The following is a 13,976-nucleotide window of genomic DNA, read 5'->3' as shown; positions in this document are numbered from 1 at the left end:
ATTCCTGTGCGCAGCTGCCGATGAACGAGAGTCCTACGACCACCACAGGCACGTGCTTCCCTCCTGGAATCCCCTCCAGAGCCTGGGGAGCTGGGGGCTGATGGCTGAGGTGACTCTGGGGTGGGTGGGGGAAGGATTGTGGGTTTGTTTTAGGAGTTGTCCCAACTGTCAGAAACTTTGCGCTGTGCGCAAAAACAAAAAAAAACCCTGCGGTTAAAAAACGATACTGGAACGTTCGTGCTGGAATTGTACAGGCTCTGCAGCCAAACCCTGTGTAAGTAGTTAGTACCATGGAAGTACGGTATCAATTAAAAAATCTATCCAACAACCAGCGTGGCTCTTTGTTCTCTTTATTATCCTGCCTGTTCCAGAGTCCCCTCTCCCATTCCAAACACACACACACAGAGTCTTTGCTGGGAGCATCTCTTCCAGGTCTTGATAAATCACTGGTATTTAATTATTATCCATTTTTCCCTGTGAGATCCTTGAGCAAGACTTTGCACCCCATTTCCTTCTGCTTGGAACGCCACGTGGCCATGGTCACCCCTGTCTGCAGGAACTGGAAAGGTGAAAGATTTGTCCAAAAGAAGAGCATCTGCAGAAGATGCCTGTGGGATACGGGGAGGTGCGGGACAAGGGGATGGCCCTTCTTTGCCACCTGAGGTAGCTCTCAAGAAGTTCTTGGGTTCACTCCCTTTTTCATTGAAGTGTGACACCAGAGGGTGATCCACGGTTCACGGGGACTGAGGAGCAGAGCTGAAGTGGGAGAGAGGTGTCCTAAAAATCACCATGGGCTCAGTGCCATGGCCAGTGCTGGAAACTCCAGAGTTACAACCCAGTCCCTCCTCTGTTGAGTTCAGGATTCTGCCAGGCAAAGTGGGATAGGGAAAAAGATGAGATCCAGCTGAATTCAAAGAGGAGCTGCTTGGATATCCCTTTTGGATGTTAGGTTTTTTGGGAACTGGTGCCCAGACTACAAGTGTGCTTCGTCTGGAAAATGTGCTCCCCTTGCCAGGCTTGGCTCTGGGTTTGGGAGCAATCCTACTACCAACACTACACTGGAGTAGTTTACTAAAGTTGACACCCAGTCTGAAAAAAGGATTTTGAACAAGTGCCAGCTGGAAATCTGGCCTGGGCCTGACTTACAAACGGGGTAATTTCCATGATTTTAGCAAACACATAAAAAGCAGCAGAACAAAGCAGAGGGGATTCCGTGGGCGGGGAGCATGCCTGGAGTCACGAGCACTTTGGAACTACTTACAAGCGGTCAGTGGAGCAGAACTTGTCAGCTCTGGCAAAGCAGCACAGGCTCCATTGCAGCAGGGATGTCACAGCCTCTGCCATACAACAAACCCAGAGCTTCCCGCCCTGGTCTAACAGCAGAATTCCACCCTGGCCAACGTTTCTGCCTTTTCCCCCCTTCCAATCCCAGCTGCTCAGCTCAACTGATCTACACTGAAGGACAGAAAACGAATTTTACTCTGCTTAACCCTCAGAAAAGGTAAGTTTGCGTAGGGATTTCCAGGGTGATTCCTGGGCAGCAGGGGATCATTTAGGATGAATGCAGACTATTTATACTGGTGATTAATTACCACAAGAGAGAATTAGGATTAACCGGGCAAAGTGGGTGTTTTCTGTCCATCCCTCTAGATGGTGCTGCTACAGCACCGGAGAACTGTCACAGTTACAAAAACTACAACCATTTTACTCGGCTGCCATCCTTCTGTGAGGGCTTTGCATCCTATTTATTTCTCCTGCCTGCCAGCATGAGGCTGCCTTCCTTTCCGGAGTTTCCCAGGAAAAGGTGGATCCCGTACCCTGTCCTGCTGCCGTGCCAGCTGCTGCAGGACATGGCTCTGCAGGTTCCTCCTGCCGCTGTGTACTCCAGGAGCAAACCTGCTGTGCCAGGCAGGTGGAAGGAGCTGAGCGTTTTGACACTTGATAAATGAGAGGGACGCAGGGGATTCTCATACTTACGTCATCCTGCTTCCCAGCAGGAATAATTCAGGATCCGGATTCTCAATCCCCTCCAGAAGAAAGTGTGAACGTGGCACAGGGACCTGTCCTCACTACACATTTCTAGTGCATTACAGTCTTCACCCTATTCTGCTTGTGCATGGACAGCCCCAAATCCAGAGTGATTTCATTCATTAATTAAATTCTTCCTGTTTGAACACCAGTGAAACTGCTTGGGCCACAGTATGTGGTGGAATAACCCCCTAAGAGAACCTCATTTGCAGTCCTGCAGCTCAGAGCAGCGTGCCATACATACCCTTGACCTCTGCAATGGAGAAGTAGCGTATTTAGCAAATAAAGGTGGTGGTGAGAGCAGCTGAGAAGTGACAGGTAACATTTACAAAGCCATTGAGGTGATGATGGAACCGAAACTGGGGAAGGAGCCGTGCTGCCCACACCCCTGTGCCATTTGCTCAGCGTGCTTCCACGGAGGAGTCCTTCAGCACGCGGGCTGGCACTCGGGATGGGGTCATGGGGCCAAAGTCAAGGCTGTACAGAGTCCAAGGCAAATGGAAGAGAATTTACACTTCCCTGTGTTCCTCCCGACGGCGCAGAGCTCCCCCTCAAACCTGGCTGGCGTGGCATGGTCCTTCTGTCTTCAGAGCCCCTGCAAGGGAGACAATTCCTCTTGGAGCTCACTGGAGTGAGGATTGCAACAGAGTTAGCACAGGAACTGATGGGAGGTGAACGAGAGAGTAAAAGATCCAGGTTTTAATCTTTAGCACACAAACTCCTTCCTAGATGTTTGCTTTGGAGACAGAGCCCTGACAGTCCTCATGGGCACAGCTGCCCTTGTGCAGGGGAAAATGAAGATTCCCAACTCCACAGCAATGGGCAAAGGAGGCATAAATACATCATGGCCCGTGCTGGTTTGGGGGTTCAAGCGATACAAGTACACCCCACACCTAAAGACACCTGTATTGCTTCTAAGGTCACCGGGGAAGCTCCAGAGGAGCGCAGCCACAGCCCAGGAGTTTCCAGCCCCACCACAGGGAGGCTGAGGGGTGGACAGACACGAGCAGTGACCATTTTCTCATCACCCACCTTGGTGCCGTTCGCTCCGCTGACTCCTCTCTGCTACTCCTCCACAGGCACAGCACAGTTTTCCTTGTTTTCTGATGGAATTGCTAGATAGTCTGTCCTGTAGTTGGAGGGAAGGAGGAGAGCACTCAGTGTAAACCCCAGTTTGGGTAAACTCACTTTTGCTGAATGCCTGGCAGCACCTCTGAGGTAACAAACGTCACCTGTAGAAGATGCTCACAGTAGGAGCTCCTTGGCAGGAGCAAGCACCGACTCTACCCTGCTCTGAAATCCTACGCACCCAGCCATCCTATGTACAAAGAGTGCTCTAATCCAAGGCAAGTGCTTGGAAAGATGGGAATGGGCCAGGATGAAACCAGACCTTCCAGGAGAGCATCTCCACAGGGTCCAAACCGGGCCACCCTGGAACACCGTGCACTCCCTCCCTGGTGTGTGGCGCAAGGGGGCACAATCTTGGTGTTCCTAAACACTGCGAGGACTTTGGGCAGAGCAAACACCAACCAGACCGTGCCATAGCAAAGTTCAGTCTTCCTGCAGTCTGCTCTGGGAAATGTGAAGAGCTCTTGCAGGTCAGATCTCATCTCCAGGGGTTCCACACTTACGCGTTTTCCTGGGCAGCCTCCTCTGCCTTGGAGACCTTCCTGTAGCAATAGACCATTTCAATCAGCAGCCACAGCGTGAGGAAGACCAGCAGAATATACATCATGATTTCTGAGATGACGGAGGTGAAGTCTTCTCCAGCTGTTGATACAATGAAAATATTAAATAACCCCATCTCATTTTCATGCAGCTCCACAGACGCTTTCCACCCTTGTGTCATCCCTCCTAACCCGCCTTGCCAGAGATCTCCAGGTGCCTTTAGGCTGTGAGGGGGCAAAAGAGAGGGAACTGCAACAGGCAGGGATCCCAGTGCGTGTCTGCAGCGGGATCCAACATGCACAGCCCTGTCTGTGCCACCCCCACATCCTCACGGATTGCTCACCTCTCTTCACGCTCTGTTTCCTCCCCGTGTCCCACTCGCTGGCGTTACTCGGCTCAGTTGTGCCGCCAGCGATTTGTAAGGGGTCAAAACACCGAGGTGCTTGTGGGGGAGAGGGAGGGGAACAGGGCACACAAAAGGGCTAAAAGCTCGCGCCCCTCTCTGAAGAGAGCAGCAGAATTCCCAGTGCTCTGTAACATGCCGGGATTTCAGCACTGAACCCAGCAACACCAAGAGGAACAGAAAGACTCGGGAGCACTCCAGAGGGAAGCAGGAGAAGCAGGAGACTGGTATCAAAATGGAGAATGAGTCGTTGTTCCAGGAGGGAGGGGGCGGCAGCAAGGAAACGCTGCGGCTCCCTGGGAAAGGCGTTGCTGTAGCATCCCAGAGCCGCCACGGGAGGAGCTGGAAACCTCTGCTCGCGCCTGCCCAGCTGTGCCCAGCTGTGCCCAGCTCATCGTGCCTTCCCGCAGTCGCACACAACCAGCCCGTGCCTAAAAAGAGCCTCCAGCCGTCAAACAAGGGACAGGTTTTTCCTCCTGAGCCCCGCGTTTGTTGCTGACAAACTCAGAACCCTCTCCTGCGGTGCTGTGACAAACCCTATCCCCGGGTGACAACACCCACGGCCAGTGACAGCACAAAACACTTTCTGGCAGCCCTTCCTACCCTCCTCCACCACGGTGAGGTGGATCACCCTGGAGCTCTGGAAGAGGGGCCGGTGGATCTCAAACTCAAACTCGCGGGTGATGTTGCAGGTGTAGATGCCTGAATCATTCAGGGTCACGTTTAGCACAGTGATGGACACGTCCTGCATGTCTTTGCTCCCATTCCACTGTATCCGGCCACTGAAGCGGCTTGGAAATTCGTGGTTCATCTTCCTGTGCTCGTAGATCTGTGAGGAAATGGGAAAGGGTGCTCTGGTTAATCGCTGCCTCGGACAACACCGTGGCATGAGCCAGGGACAGCATCCCCCTCTAGCTACACTCAGGGATGTGCTGAGCTCCCTTGGTAACAGCAGCTATTCATATTCCATCATCCTTTGCCTCAAAATATCAGGTGACTTCACAAAAGACAGGAAAATGAGTTATCAGGAATCCAATATCTCCATCGGAGAGGGAGAAAAACTGAGGCACAGCAAAACACAGCCACACGTGGACAATGACACAAAAAATCAGCCACGGAACTAAGAACTGGGATTCTGTAGTTGTCGTGGCCAGCAAAGTGCCTGTCGGTCAGTGCAAAGAACCACAGGATATACCCAGTGAAGACAAACAGCCCTTTTTGGGAAGCCCTGGGATGTTCAGCTGAGATGGAAGTGCTGCAGGACAAACATGACCGTGTGACGTTCTGGCTGAGCACCGTCCCCATCGTGGCCCTGCCCGCCCCAGCTCACTTTGGTTGGTGTTCTTTGGGTTGCCACTGGCAAATAGATCACCCAGGGCACTGGAAGTGAATTCCCATCTCATTCCTTAGCCTGGCCCCTTTAGTTCTCAGACAGAAGGAGAATATTTGTCATCCTGCCCAGCCCTGCTCAATCACATACACTGATTTAATGCTTCAGACCCCAGATAAAATAGCTAAAGAAATGTGAGCTCAGCCTTTATCTTGTTCTCCATTTTACCATTCTCTCTTGAATTCCAGCTGCCCCTTATCTGTCCAATTTCCATTTTGATTCACTCTGAAAATCAATTTTACCTTTTCCTGTCAGGGAGCCAGAGCAACTCCCAGAGATCCTCCCACAGTCGGGATAACGCTGCTTTCTCTGAGGCAAAAAGAAGTAAATCCTGTCCTGCAGATTTATTGGAGGCCAATTTGACCTCCAAAAGAACAGCTTTGGGGTTCAGAACTGATTCAGACAAGGGTACCAAGTGTCAGTCATATCTGACATCCTTAGATACTGAGCTTGAGGTACTGAAGGAATGGGACTGGAAATTGGTGTTGCTGAATCTACAGCCCAAATGTTTGAGCTCAAGAACTGATTCTTTTCCTGCCAGGAGTTCACGCTGTGGCCAGGTGTGGAAATGGGATAAGCAAGGAAAGAAATGGAAAGGGCTTGGGTGCCAGACATACATACAGGCTCATCCTTTCCCCCATTGGGCCTGTAGAACCATTCCACCACCGTGGTGGCCGTCACCTCTTCCCTCTTCATGCAGGAGATGCAGAGCAGCTTCATGTCAGTCCCTTGGACAGCCTCTGTCTCAGATGGGACTTCCACACACACTGAGGAACAAAATCCAGCTGGGGGAGAGGAGCAGCAGAGAAAGAAACATTAAGACAGAATTAGAGAAACATCAGTTATTCACATCTTGGCATTAATGTCCCCAGTGGAAATGGTTTGATTTATTACTAGCACTGCCTGATAACAGATTAAGTCTCAAATGTCAGATTTTACCAAGCTTCCTTCTCTGAGATATTAATAATTCATAATAATTAACAGAGGGTGAACACTTCACACAGACTCACCTCTCCCAGCATCTGCTTTGCCATAACTTTCATCTTTCCCTGGTAATTAATGCCACTTTAAAGGCATTGTTCATTCCCTCCCATGCATGCTGGGCATGCTCTTGTTAGAGCAGCAATTACAGTCTGGGATGAGGGGCAGCCCAGAATTCCAGAGTGGAGGAACAGCTCACTCTTTGTGCTAAGCTGGAAGGTCTGGATGCTTTAATTCAGCAAAAGCTGGGAGGGTCCAGCTCCCTTCCTGTCCCTGGGCTCCATGGGCACTACTGGGAACCAAGGGGCTTGGACAGGAGTAAATTTGGCAGCGGGAGGAGTTATTGATTTCCCAGGCATTCCTGCTCAAAACGCTTCCAATCAAAGCTGTGCTAACGCTGGCAACTCTCAAATCCTGCTCTTGCAAAGAGGGCAGAAATCGTTGCATGTGAAGCCACACGCTCGAGCAGAAAGGGATCGTTTGAGTACGACATCTCCAACCAAATCCCTGCTGACATTTGTCCCCTGGGCTAAACAATCCCAGGCTCTGTCTGTCCAAGGCTGTCTCCAGAGCCCAGACGCTGACTTTGCTGGCTGCTCCCTCCTCCCCAGCCTCTGAGGCACCATTAACCCACTCTCTCAAGCAACATATTATCCCGGGACTATTCCTGGAAGCAGCCTGGTTCCAGGTCTCCTGTACTACCAGCTCCACGGGCAGCAGCAGCTTTCAGGGAAAAATAAGGAAAAAGCTCCTGGATCCTGCTTTACTCTGAGAAAGGAAATCTGTACACACAGACGGGCACCCACACACAGGGCTGAAGGCACACGCGCATTAAATGTGGCAAAACCGCCCAACCTTTTCCCATGGCAGGAATCAAACTGCAGTTGCAATCGATTGATTAACTCCAGTTTACACAGACTGCACGGAAAACCGGCACTAAACCAGCGCTTAGCGGGCTGCACACCCTCCCCGAGGCAGCTCGATGTTAAATCCCGCTGCAAACCCCAGACCACCAGCAATCAGTAAGGGACCAGCACATGCTTCGTGCCGTGACTCTGCTCGGCACTGAGGTGTTTTCTCCGCTCGCGTTCACTCCCTCACACTCACACTAACTCTGCACGAGCGTAATTCCCTTCTCACGGCAACAAAAAAAGCCACTCGGAGGGCAGGCGTGAAGGGAGCATTCTCCCTTCTTTACGGCAGCATCCCGAGAGCCGCAAGCCCCAGGGGTGCCGGGGTGGAGGCGACAGGGAACGGCAGCACCTACCCCAGAGCAGCAGGGCGAGCGCGGCCGCGCAGAGCAGCCGCGGCAGCGCAGCCATTGTTCCGAGCCGGGCCGGCGCTCAGGCTCCTCGGCAGGATGCTCTTCCCCCGCTCGCCGTGCTCCCGGCGCAACAGGATGCCGGGCGAGGAGCGGCCGGGCCGGGCGCGGTCCGGGGGCTGCGCTCGGCCGCGGGGGCGGCAGCACCACGGACAGAGCCCGGGCCCGGACAGCTCCGCCGGCTCCGGGGCTCCGCGGGCGCGGCCGGCGCTGCGCAGGGCGCGGGCGGAGCAGCAGCGGCGGCGGTGGATCAGCGGCGGTGGATCAGCGGCAGCGGCGGTGGATCAGCAGCAGCAGCAGCAGCAGCAGCAGCAGCAGCAGCAGCAGCAGGTGCCCCGCGCCGGGAGCGGCTCCGCGGGGCGCGGCCGCGGCGCTGCTGTTCCGCGGGCTGCGGGGCGCAGCGCCCGGCGGGGAGGATGCCGAGGATGCTGGAGCAGCCCGGGCGGGGGGCACGGCCGGCACATGCGCGGCCGCCTCCCCCGGCCCCGGGCGCGCCGGGCTCCTCCCGGCTCAGCTCGAGCAGCCTGGGGCTCCGGGGGTCCCGCGGGCAGCGCCCAGCTTGGCTGGAGACATATCACACAGAGGCTATCGCACAATCGTGGGGTGTTAAGGCGTTGGAATGGACCTTAAAGCTCATCCAGTCCCACCCCCTGCTGTGTGCAGGGACAACTCCCACCAAGCCACATCCAACCTTCCAACACGTCCAGGGATGGGGCAGCCAGAACCTCCCCGGTCACCCTGTCAACATCCTCACAAAACAGCGTTTCTTCCCAAAATCTGAATTTCCCCTCTTTCCATTTGTAGCCCTCACTCCTTGTCCTGTCTCTAGAGATCAACACCACAGATCAGCATCACTGTCCTGCCTCCAAAAAAAGCCAAGGGGGGGGAAATGGGGGGAGTTATCCCTGCAGGGTCACAGAAAGGCCTCTGCTGCTAGTAAGTTTAATACTAACATTTGCACAGCTCTGAAGGTCAGAGTTGGAAATACTGGGAAATCCTCTCGCCTCATGTTCCTGTCTGATTCCAGGGAATTTAATGCCAGCAGCAGGCTGGGCTTTCTCTCCTTGGATGGGGGCCACCATGCCCTGGAGAGCTTCTGCAGCTTTGAAGGTCACAGTGGACAGAGAGGGGGAAATGAAGCGTTTGTTCCGTGTGCTCCTTTTAAAGCACCTGCAGCTCGATACACAGCACAATCTATGGAGTTAAACCTGGCCAGCCCCACCAGAGAGTGACACTGGAGCAACTGCCAGTGCCAGAGCTCAGCGTGCAGGTGGCCAGACCCACCCAGAGACGTTTGCAGCCAGCAGAAAGCATCAGCTTCAGCTGCACCCAGGCTCTCGGCTGCGCACACGCCGCTGGTGGTGGCCACTGCCACAGCTCCGTGGCCTCCCAGGGGTGGACGCAGGGGTTTGGTGCTGAAGGCACACACGTGAGATCAGATCCCCACACTGCTCGAGTGGGCACAGAACAAAGCCAACACTTTTTCTAGACATCATCTATTTGTGTTTGTGTCAGCAGGCTGCATTCATCATCTGCCAATAGCCACATGCAGCAGCTGCCTGCACGTCACCCTTCACAGGCTCTGGTGACTGCTCCAAGTAATTCCCAGCTAAGGACACCCTCCTGAGCCCTTGTTCTGCCTCACGGTGCTGACTGCACCGGTTGCTCTGCCCTGTTCCAGCCCACGGCAGACTGGGATTCCTGAAACCTTTGCAGCCTGAAGTATTCCAGCAGGGGCTGACCAAAGCCACATGCTGGCTGTCAGGTTGTCCTCGCTGTCCCCTCTGCTCCCAGGCTTCTTTGGGTTCCTGTGCACTCTTCCAGCAACCCACCAAAAAAACCTCAAACCTATTTAATGTACCTCCAGCAGCCAGATGTGACCAGGGAGACCAACAGCTTGCAAGCTGCTGATGCCAGCACCACAATTCCAATCCCCCCTTAGAAGTCCATCATGGATACAGAGATCTTAAAATCTGACTTTTCTCCCTGGGAAGACAGAACAGCAAACATGATACCCAGAGCTGCACGAAGGACACTGAGCCATTTCTTTTGTCCCATTGCCCCTTGTTATCATCACAACACCACGAAGGGAAGGGCAGGTTAAGCCACGAGGATTTGCTCCTAACCCTTCTGGAACAATCCATCCCATGCACGGCAGATGAGTGCTGGGGGTGGGTTTTTTATGGGCACAGAAGCTTCTGGACAACGTCCCCGGCTCTCTCCTTTGACAACCACCTGTTCCACAAAGCGCCATGGAAATCACAGCTATTCCCAGGCAGCCAGGTGCTCTGCCAGAATGCAGAGCAGGGATCAGCAGGGCTGCACTGTTTGTGCTGCTGCAGCTCTAATTACATCTATTACGGAGACTTCTGCCAGGGATGAGACACAGGGGCCAAGAGGATTAAGAGGAAGCAGCAGCTCTACCACACTGAGTCAGTCAGAGCCACTGAGTGACCCCCCAGCCCTGTCTGCTCCTGCCTGCTGCTCCCCAGGTAGAAACAGAAGCCTTTTCTCCCCTAACCCCAGGCACTCCAGAACCCGCCTGCCAAGCAATTCAAATTACAGTGGCAAACATCCTGAAAAAGTCATGAGCTTTCCCTCAGAATCACTCATGTACCAGCCTCAATTACTTCATTCCAGACCAGCGTTGTAGCTGCTATTTAAAGAAGGGAAATGGGGCCCTGAGGTGAAGAAAACTTCAGGTGAAACTGGCCTTGGATTTGGGTGGATTTTGAGATGAAAAGTTACAGGACAGGGAGGTCACAGCCTCTTCTGCTGCTCTGGAGAGGTTTTTTCTTCACCTGTGATTCTTCACCTTGAGCCTGCTTCTTGTACCACAGACAAGATCCAAGGTGACTTGGAACAAATACCTGTAGCCCATCCAGTTTCCTAACCTGCCACAGCCTGTGCTGGGTTTTGTTTTCAAAGCAAACTTCCCTGGGCTCGCTCAGAGGGACTGAATGAAAGGATAAGATCATTTCACTCTTGCTACAATCTGGGAACCACTCCAATGTCACCCCGTGCCTGTTTAGGACAAGCAACGAGCACCTCCCTGCCCTCTTCAGGGAGACTTGCAAATGAATGGGGTGTCACACTGCAAGCCTGTTTTAATTTTGAGCACTGCACAAGCGATGGAGAGCAGAGATTCTTCCAACCCCATCCCACGCCAGCATGATGCACAAGCTGCTCCTCCCTGCTGCCCCAGCCCTGGTGCCTCCGGTGAGCTGGCCAGAGGGCAGGGGTGGCCTTTAGGGCACCACAGAGGGCACTGGCACTCCAGGGGAAATGGGGAAGGGGATGCAACGTTGAGAGAGAGAAATCTTGACTGTTGAGGGAGAAATCTCTGCAAGAAGCAGCCCAAGTTATCATGCGGGAGTTGCTATGGCAACCCACCCAGTTAATGCTTCACAGGAGGAAAAAAAAGAAAAAAAAAGGCTGAAAAGGCTGGCACTTGTGCACAGGCACAACAAGACGAGGAGATAAAAATAATTTCAGCACCCTGCCCCCACTAATCCCTCACTGTCATGGTCCCTGAGGCTGGGATAGGGCAGTGGGAACGGAGCCCTGCGTGTCTGGGCTCCCTGGCACGGCCACGTCGGCAGCTCCCTCTGCCATCCCCATCACATCGGCTCGGTCCCTCCTGGCTGCCGGGGGCCAGAGCACGGCCACCGCCGGCATCAGCTGCTCCCAGACCGCCGGCCCAGCCCTCCAGGGCTCCCACACCCAGCCCTGCAACCCCCGAGCCTCAAAACCGAGAGACCTCCTTTGTACTTCTCACTGCTGCTCCCCCCCATCAGCCTCCAGCCAGGGTGAAATGAGCAGGGGTTTGCAGAGGAGCCTTACAGGATAATGAATGCCAATTTAGAGATGTTGGATTTAATAGATGTAGGCACCCTTCCCACGCACTCCAACATCCGTGCCACACAAATCCATGGCAAGGGAGGGCTGCTCTGGTTGCCTTCACGGGGTGCCCCGGGGGGTTGGAAAGGCTCATTCAGTTTTCTCTCCACACCCTAAGGTTTAAAACCATGTACCTGCCAACACCTGGATCCTCTGAATGTTCTAAACGAGAGGCAGCTCCAGCTTTGCTCTTCACACACCTTTACACCTGCATTTCCAGCTGATGCACAGATCCGATGCTGGGGACTTGATCTGCAGTTTCCAGCCCCTTCCCACCCCATATTCCAGAGGGTAGGTCCTCATTAATGCCTTAAGATGCAGGTGCCCAGGGTGCCTCTGCTGCCCAGCGTGCTCTCCCCACACAAATACCCGCCTGCATTTGTGTTGCACCTTTTTTTTTTTGCCAGATCTACCTCCCCGTGGAACGTGGCAGGGTGTGAATATCCCCACGATTCCTGAAAACTCTGCTCCATCCTGAGCAGCCTCTGTGTTTTCTGTCACAAGCACACCGCAGGACCTCTCTCCATTCGATACAGACCATGCTTGTTCTTGATTTACTGCTCTCCCTTCCTGCTTCCCCCGAGGGCCCACAAGTCACGGTGCCTTTGCCATCCCTCTCTCCCAGAGAAAACCCAGAGGCGTGTTCAACCTCCTCTATTTATCCTTGGCTCTGGGGATTGTTTTTCCATCAGGACAAAGAACGAGAAGGGCTGGATTTCTGCGAGCCCTCCCCTCTGTGAGCAAGAAGTGGCTGCCCCTGTGAGCAGCCTGCCCTGCCTGTGAGCATTCCCTGAGCGTTCCCTGCCTCCCAGAGCCAGGGAAATGCTTCCTCAGATGAGGAGCAGCCTCACGTCAGGCAGAGCCTGCGCATGCACGGAGGCCTGGCAGGGTCAGGGATTCCTTGGAACAGCAGCCACGCTCCACAGGCTGAGCTCAGAATTCCCCCCTCCATGTCCAAGACAAGCACAGAGCACATTCCTGCACGCTGCAAACAGGTTGTGGTCATCAATTAAATAATTCTTTTCTCTCCCCCCAGAGCTTTAATACAGGCCGTATTTAGAGGAGTGTTGTTGTATACATCCTGGAAATTCTAAGCCCTGGTGTCCCTCCAGGTGCTTTTGGGCATTGTTTTCTGGGACTGGATGCCAAGAAAATCAAGCAGTGCCTGTGCAGGTAGAGAAGCCTTTGTGTCCATGTCCAAGACAAGCACAGAGCACATTCCTGCACGCTGCTAACACATTGTGGTCATCAATTAAATAAACACTTTTTTTCTCTCCCCTCAGAGCTTTAATACAGGCCGTACTTAGAGGAGTGTTGTTGTATACATCCTGGAAATTCTAAGCCCTGGTGTCCCTCCAGGTGCTTTTTGGGCATTGTTTTCTGGGACTGGATGCCAAGAAAATCAAGCAGTGCCTGTGCAGGTAGGGGAGCCTGTGTGTGCTGGCACCGAAGGGCTGCTTTACCCATCCCAGCCTAATGAGGTGGCACTTGCACGGATTTGCTTTTAGGCCTCTCCTCAGCTCGTTCACCTCAGCACTGGTTGGAAACCCATTAGCGTGTCAGGTTGCCACACGTATTCATTCACATCTGCTCATTTAATTTCGGGATTCTCGCTGCTTGTAAAACACTCAAGAGCCTCAATTAGTTCAGCTCCGTGTGACGATTGCATTTTTGTGGAGAAAAGCTTGTTCAGGAAATGTCACTGTCTTACCTTGGCTGCTGCTTTTCCTTAAACAAGATTAAAGCTGAATCTCCTCCCAGCTGTCAGTAAACATGGACATAAATCATCTTCAAATCCCTTAAGAGACCAGGAGAATTTGCAATGGAGACTTTTGGTTGGATGCCCCTTATTGCTTTGCACAATCAGCTCTCCCATTGTGAAACAGAAACTTTTTGGGTTTTGGCTGCGTTCTGCACCCTCCATCTGTGGGCTTCCAGCTTTGTCTTCCTCGTAGCACATTGTCAGCATCTTTCATCTAAAATGACAAACACATTTGCAGTAAATTAGACACCACAGAAGAGAGGGAGGGCGAGGGAGGGCGAGGGAGGGCGAGGGAGGGCGAGGGAGGGCGAGGGAGGGCGAGGGAGGGCGAGGGAGGGCGAGGGAGGGCGAGGGAGGGCGAGGGAGGGCGAGGGAGGGCAGTTTTCCAGCTTAAGCACAACAGAATCGAAAGGTTTTTTGTTTTCTGTCAGTGAGGAACATCTCCCTGGTCATATTTAAAGGCACTGTGTAAAACAGCAGAAGCTACCCAGAGCCTTGAACCTCTAAAATATCATTTTCTTCC

At 53.4% G+C, this 13,976-nt stretch overlaps 1 protein-coding gene across 2 annotated transcripts; it reads right to left on the bottom strand.

Annotated features, from left to right (window-relative positions):
- Positions 1-332: 332 nt before the first annotated feature.
- Positions 333-13,621, bottom strand: SCN3B (sodium voltage-gated channel beta subunit 3). 2 transcript variants are annotated; one of them, XM_032133940.1, is made up of 6 exons: positions 13,403-13,621; positions 6,111-6,274; positions 4,703-4,928; positions 3,660-3,798; positions 3,061-3,157; positions 333-2,623 (listed from the first exon to the last, which is right to left on the bottom strand). In XM_032133940.1, the coding sequence occupies exons 2-5, from the start codon at positions 6,207-6,209 to the stop codon at positions 3,094-3,096; spliced, it is 528 nt and encodes a 175-aa protein (XP_031989831.1). In that variant the 5' UTR covers positions 6,210-6,274; positions 13,403-13,621; the 3' UTR covers positions 333-2,623; positions 3,061-3,093. The 2 variants fall into 2 exon arrangements, with proteins under 2 accessions (XP_031989831.1, XP_031989830.1); XM_032133939.1 differs by lacking the exon at positions 13,403-13,621 and adding an exon at positions 7,738-7,979.
- Between the last annotated feature and the right edge of the window lie 355 nt (positions 13,622-13,976).

The sequence above is a fragment of the Corvus moneduloides genome, chromosome 25, assembly GCF_009650955.1.
Source record: "Corvus moneduloides isolate bCorMon1 chromosome 25, bCorMon1.pri, whole genome shotgun sequence".
In the NCBI taxonomy this organism is placed as follows: Eukaryota; Metazoa; Chordata; class Aves; order Passeriformes; family Corvidae; genus Corvus; species Corvus moneduloides.
This window is presented reverse-complemented; position numbering and strand designations above follow the sequence as displayed.

Bases quoted from the DNA above. Each gene is read 5' to 3' on its own strand.
- SCN3B (XM_032133939.1), bottom strand. From the start codon at position 7,792: ATGGCTGCGCTGCCGCGGCTGCTCTGCGCGGCCGCGCTCGCCCTGCTG. The intron at 4,929-6,110 runs GTATGTATGTCT...ATTTCCTCACAG, and splicing joins ATGGGGGAAAGGATGAGCCT to ATCTACGAGCACAGGAAGAT. The intron at 3,158-3,659 runs GTAAGTGTGGAA...CTCCAACTACAG, and splicing joins GAGGCTGCCCAGGAAAACGC to GACAGACTATCTAGCAATTC.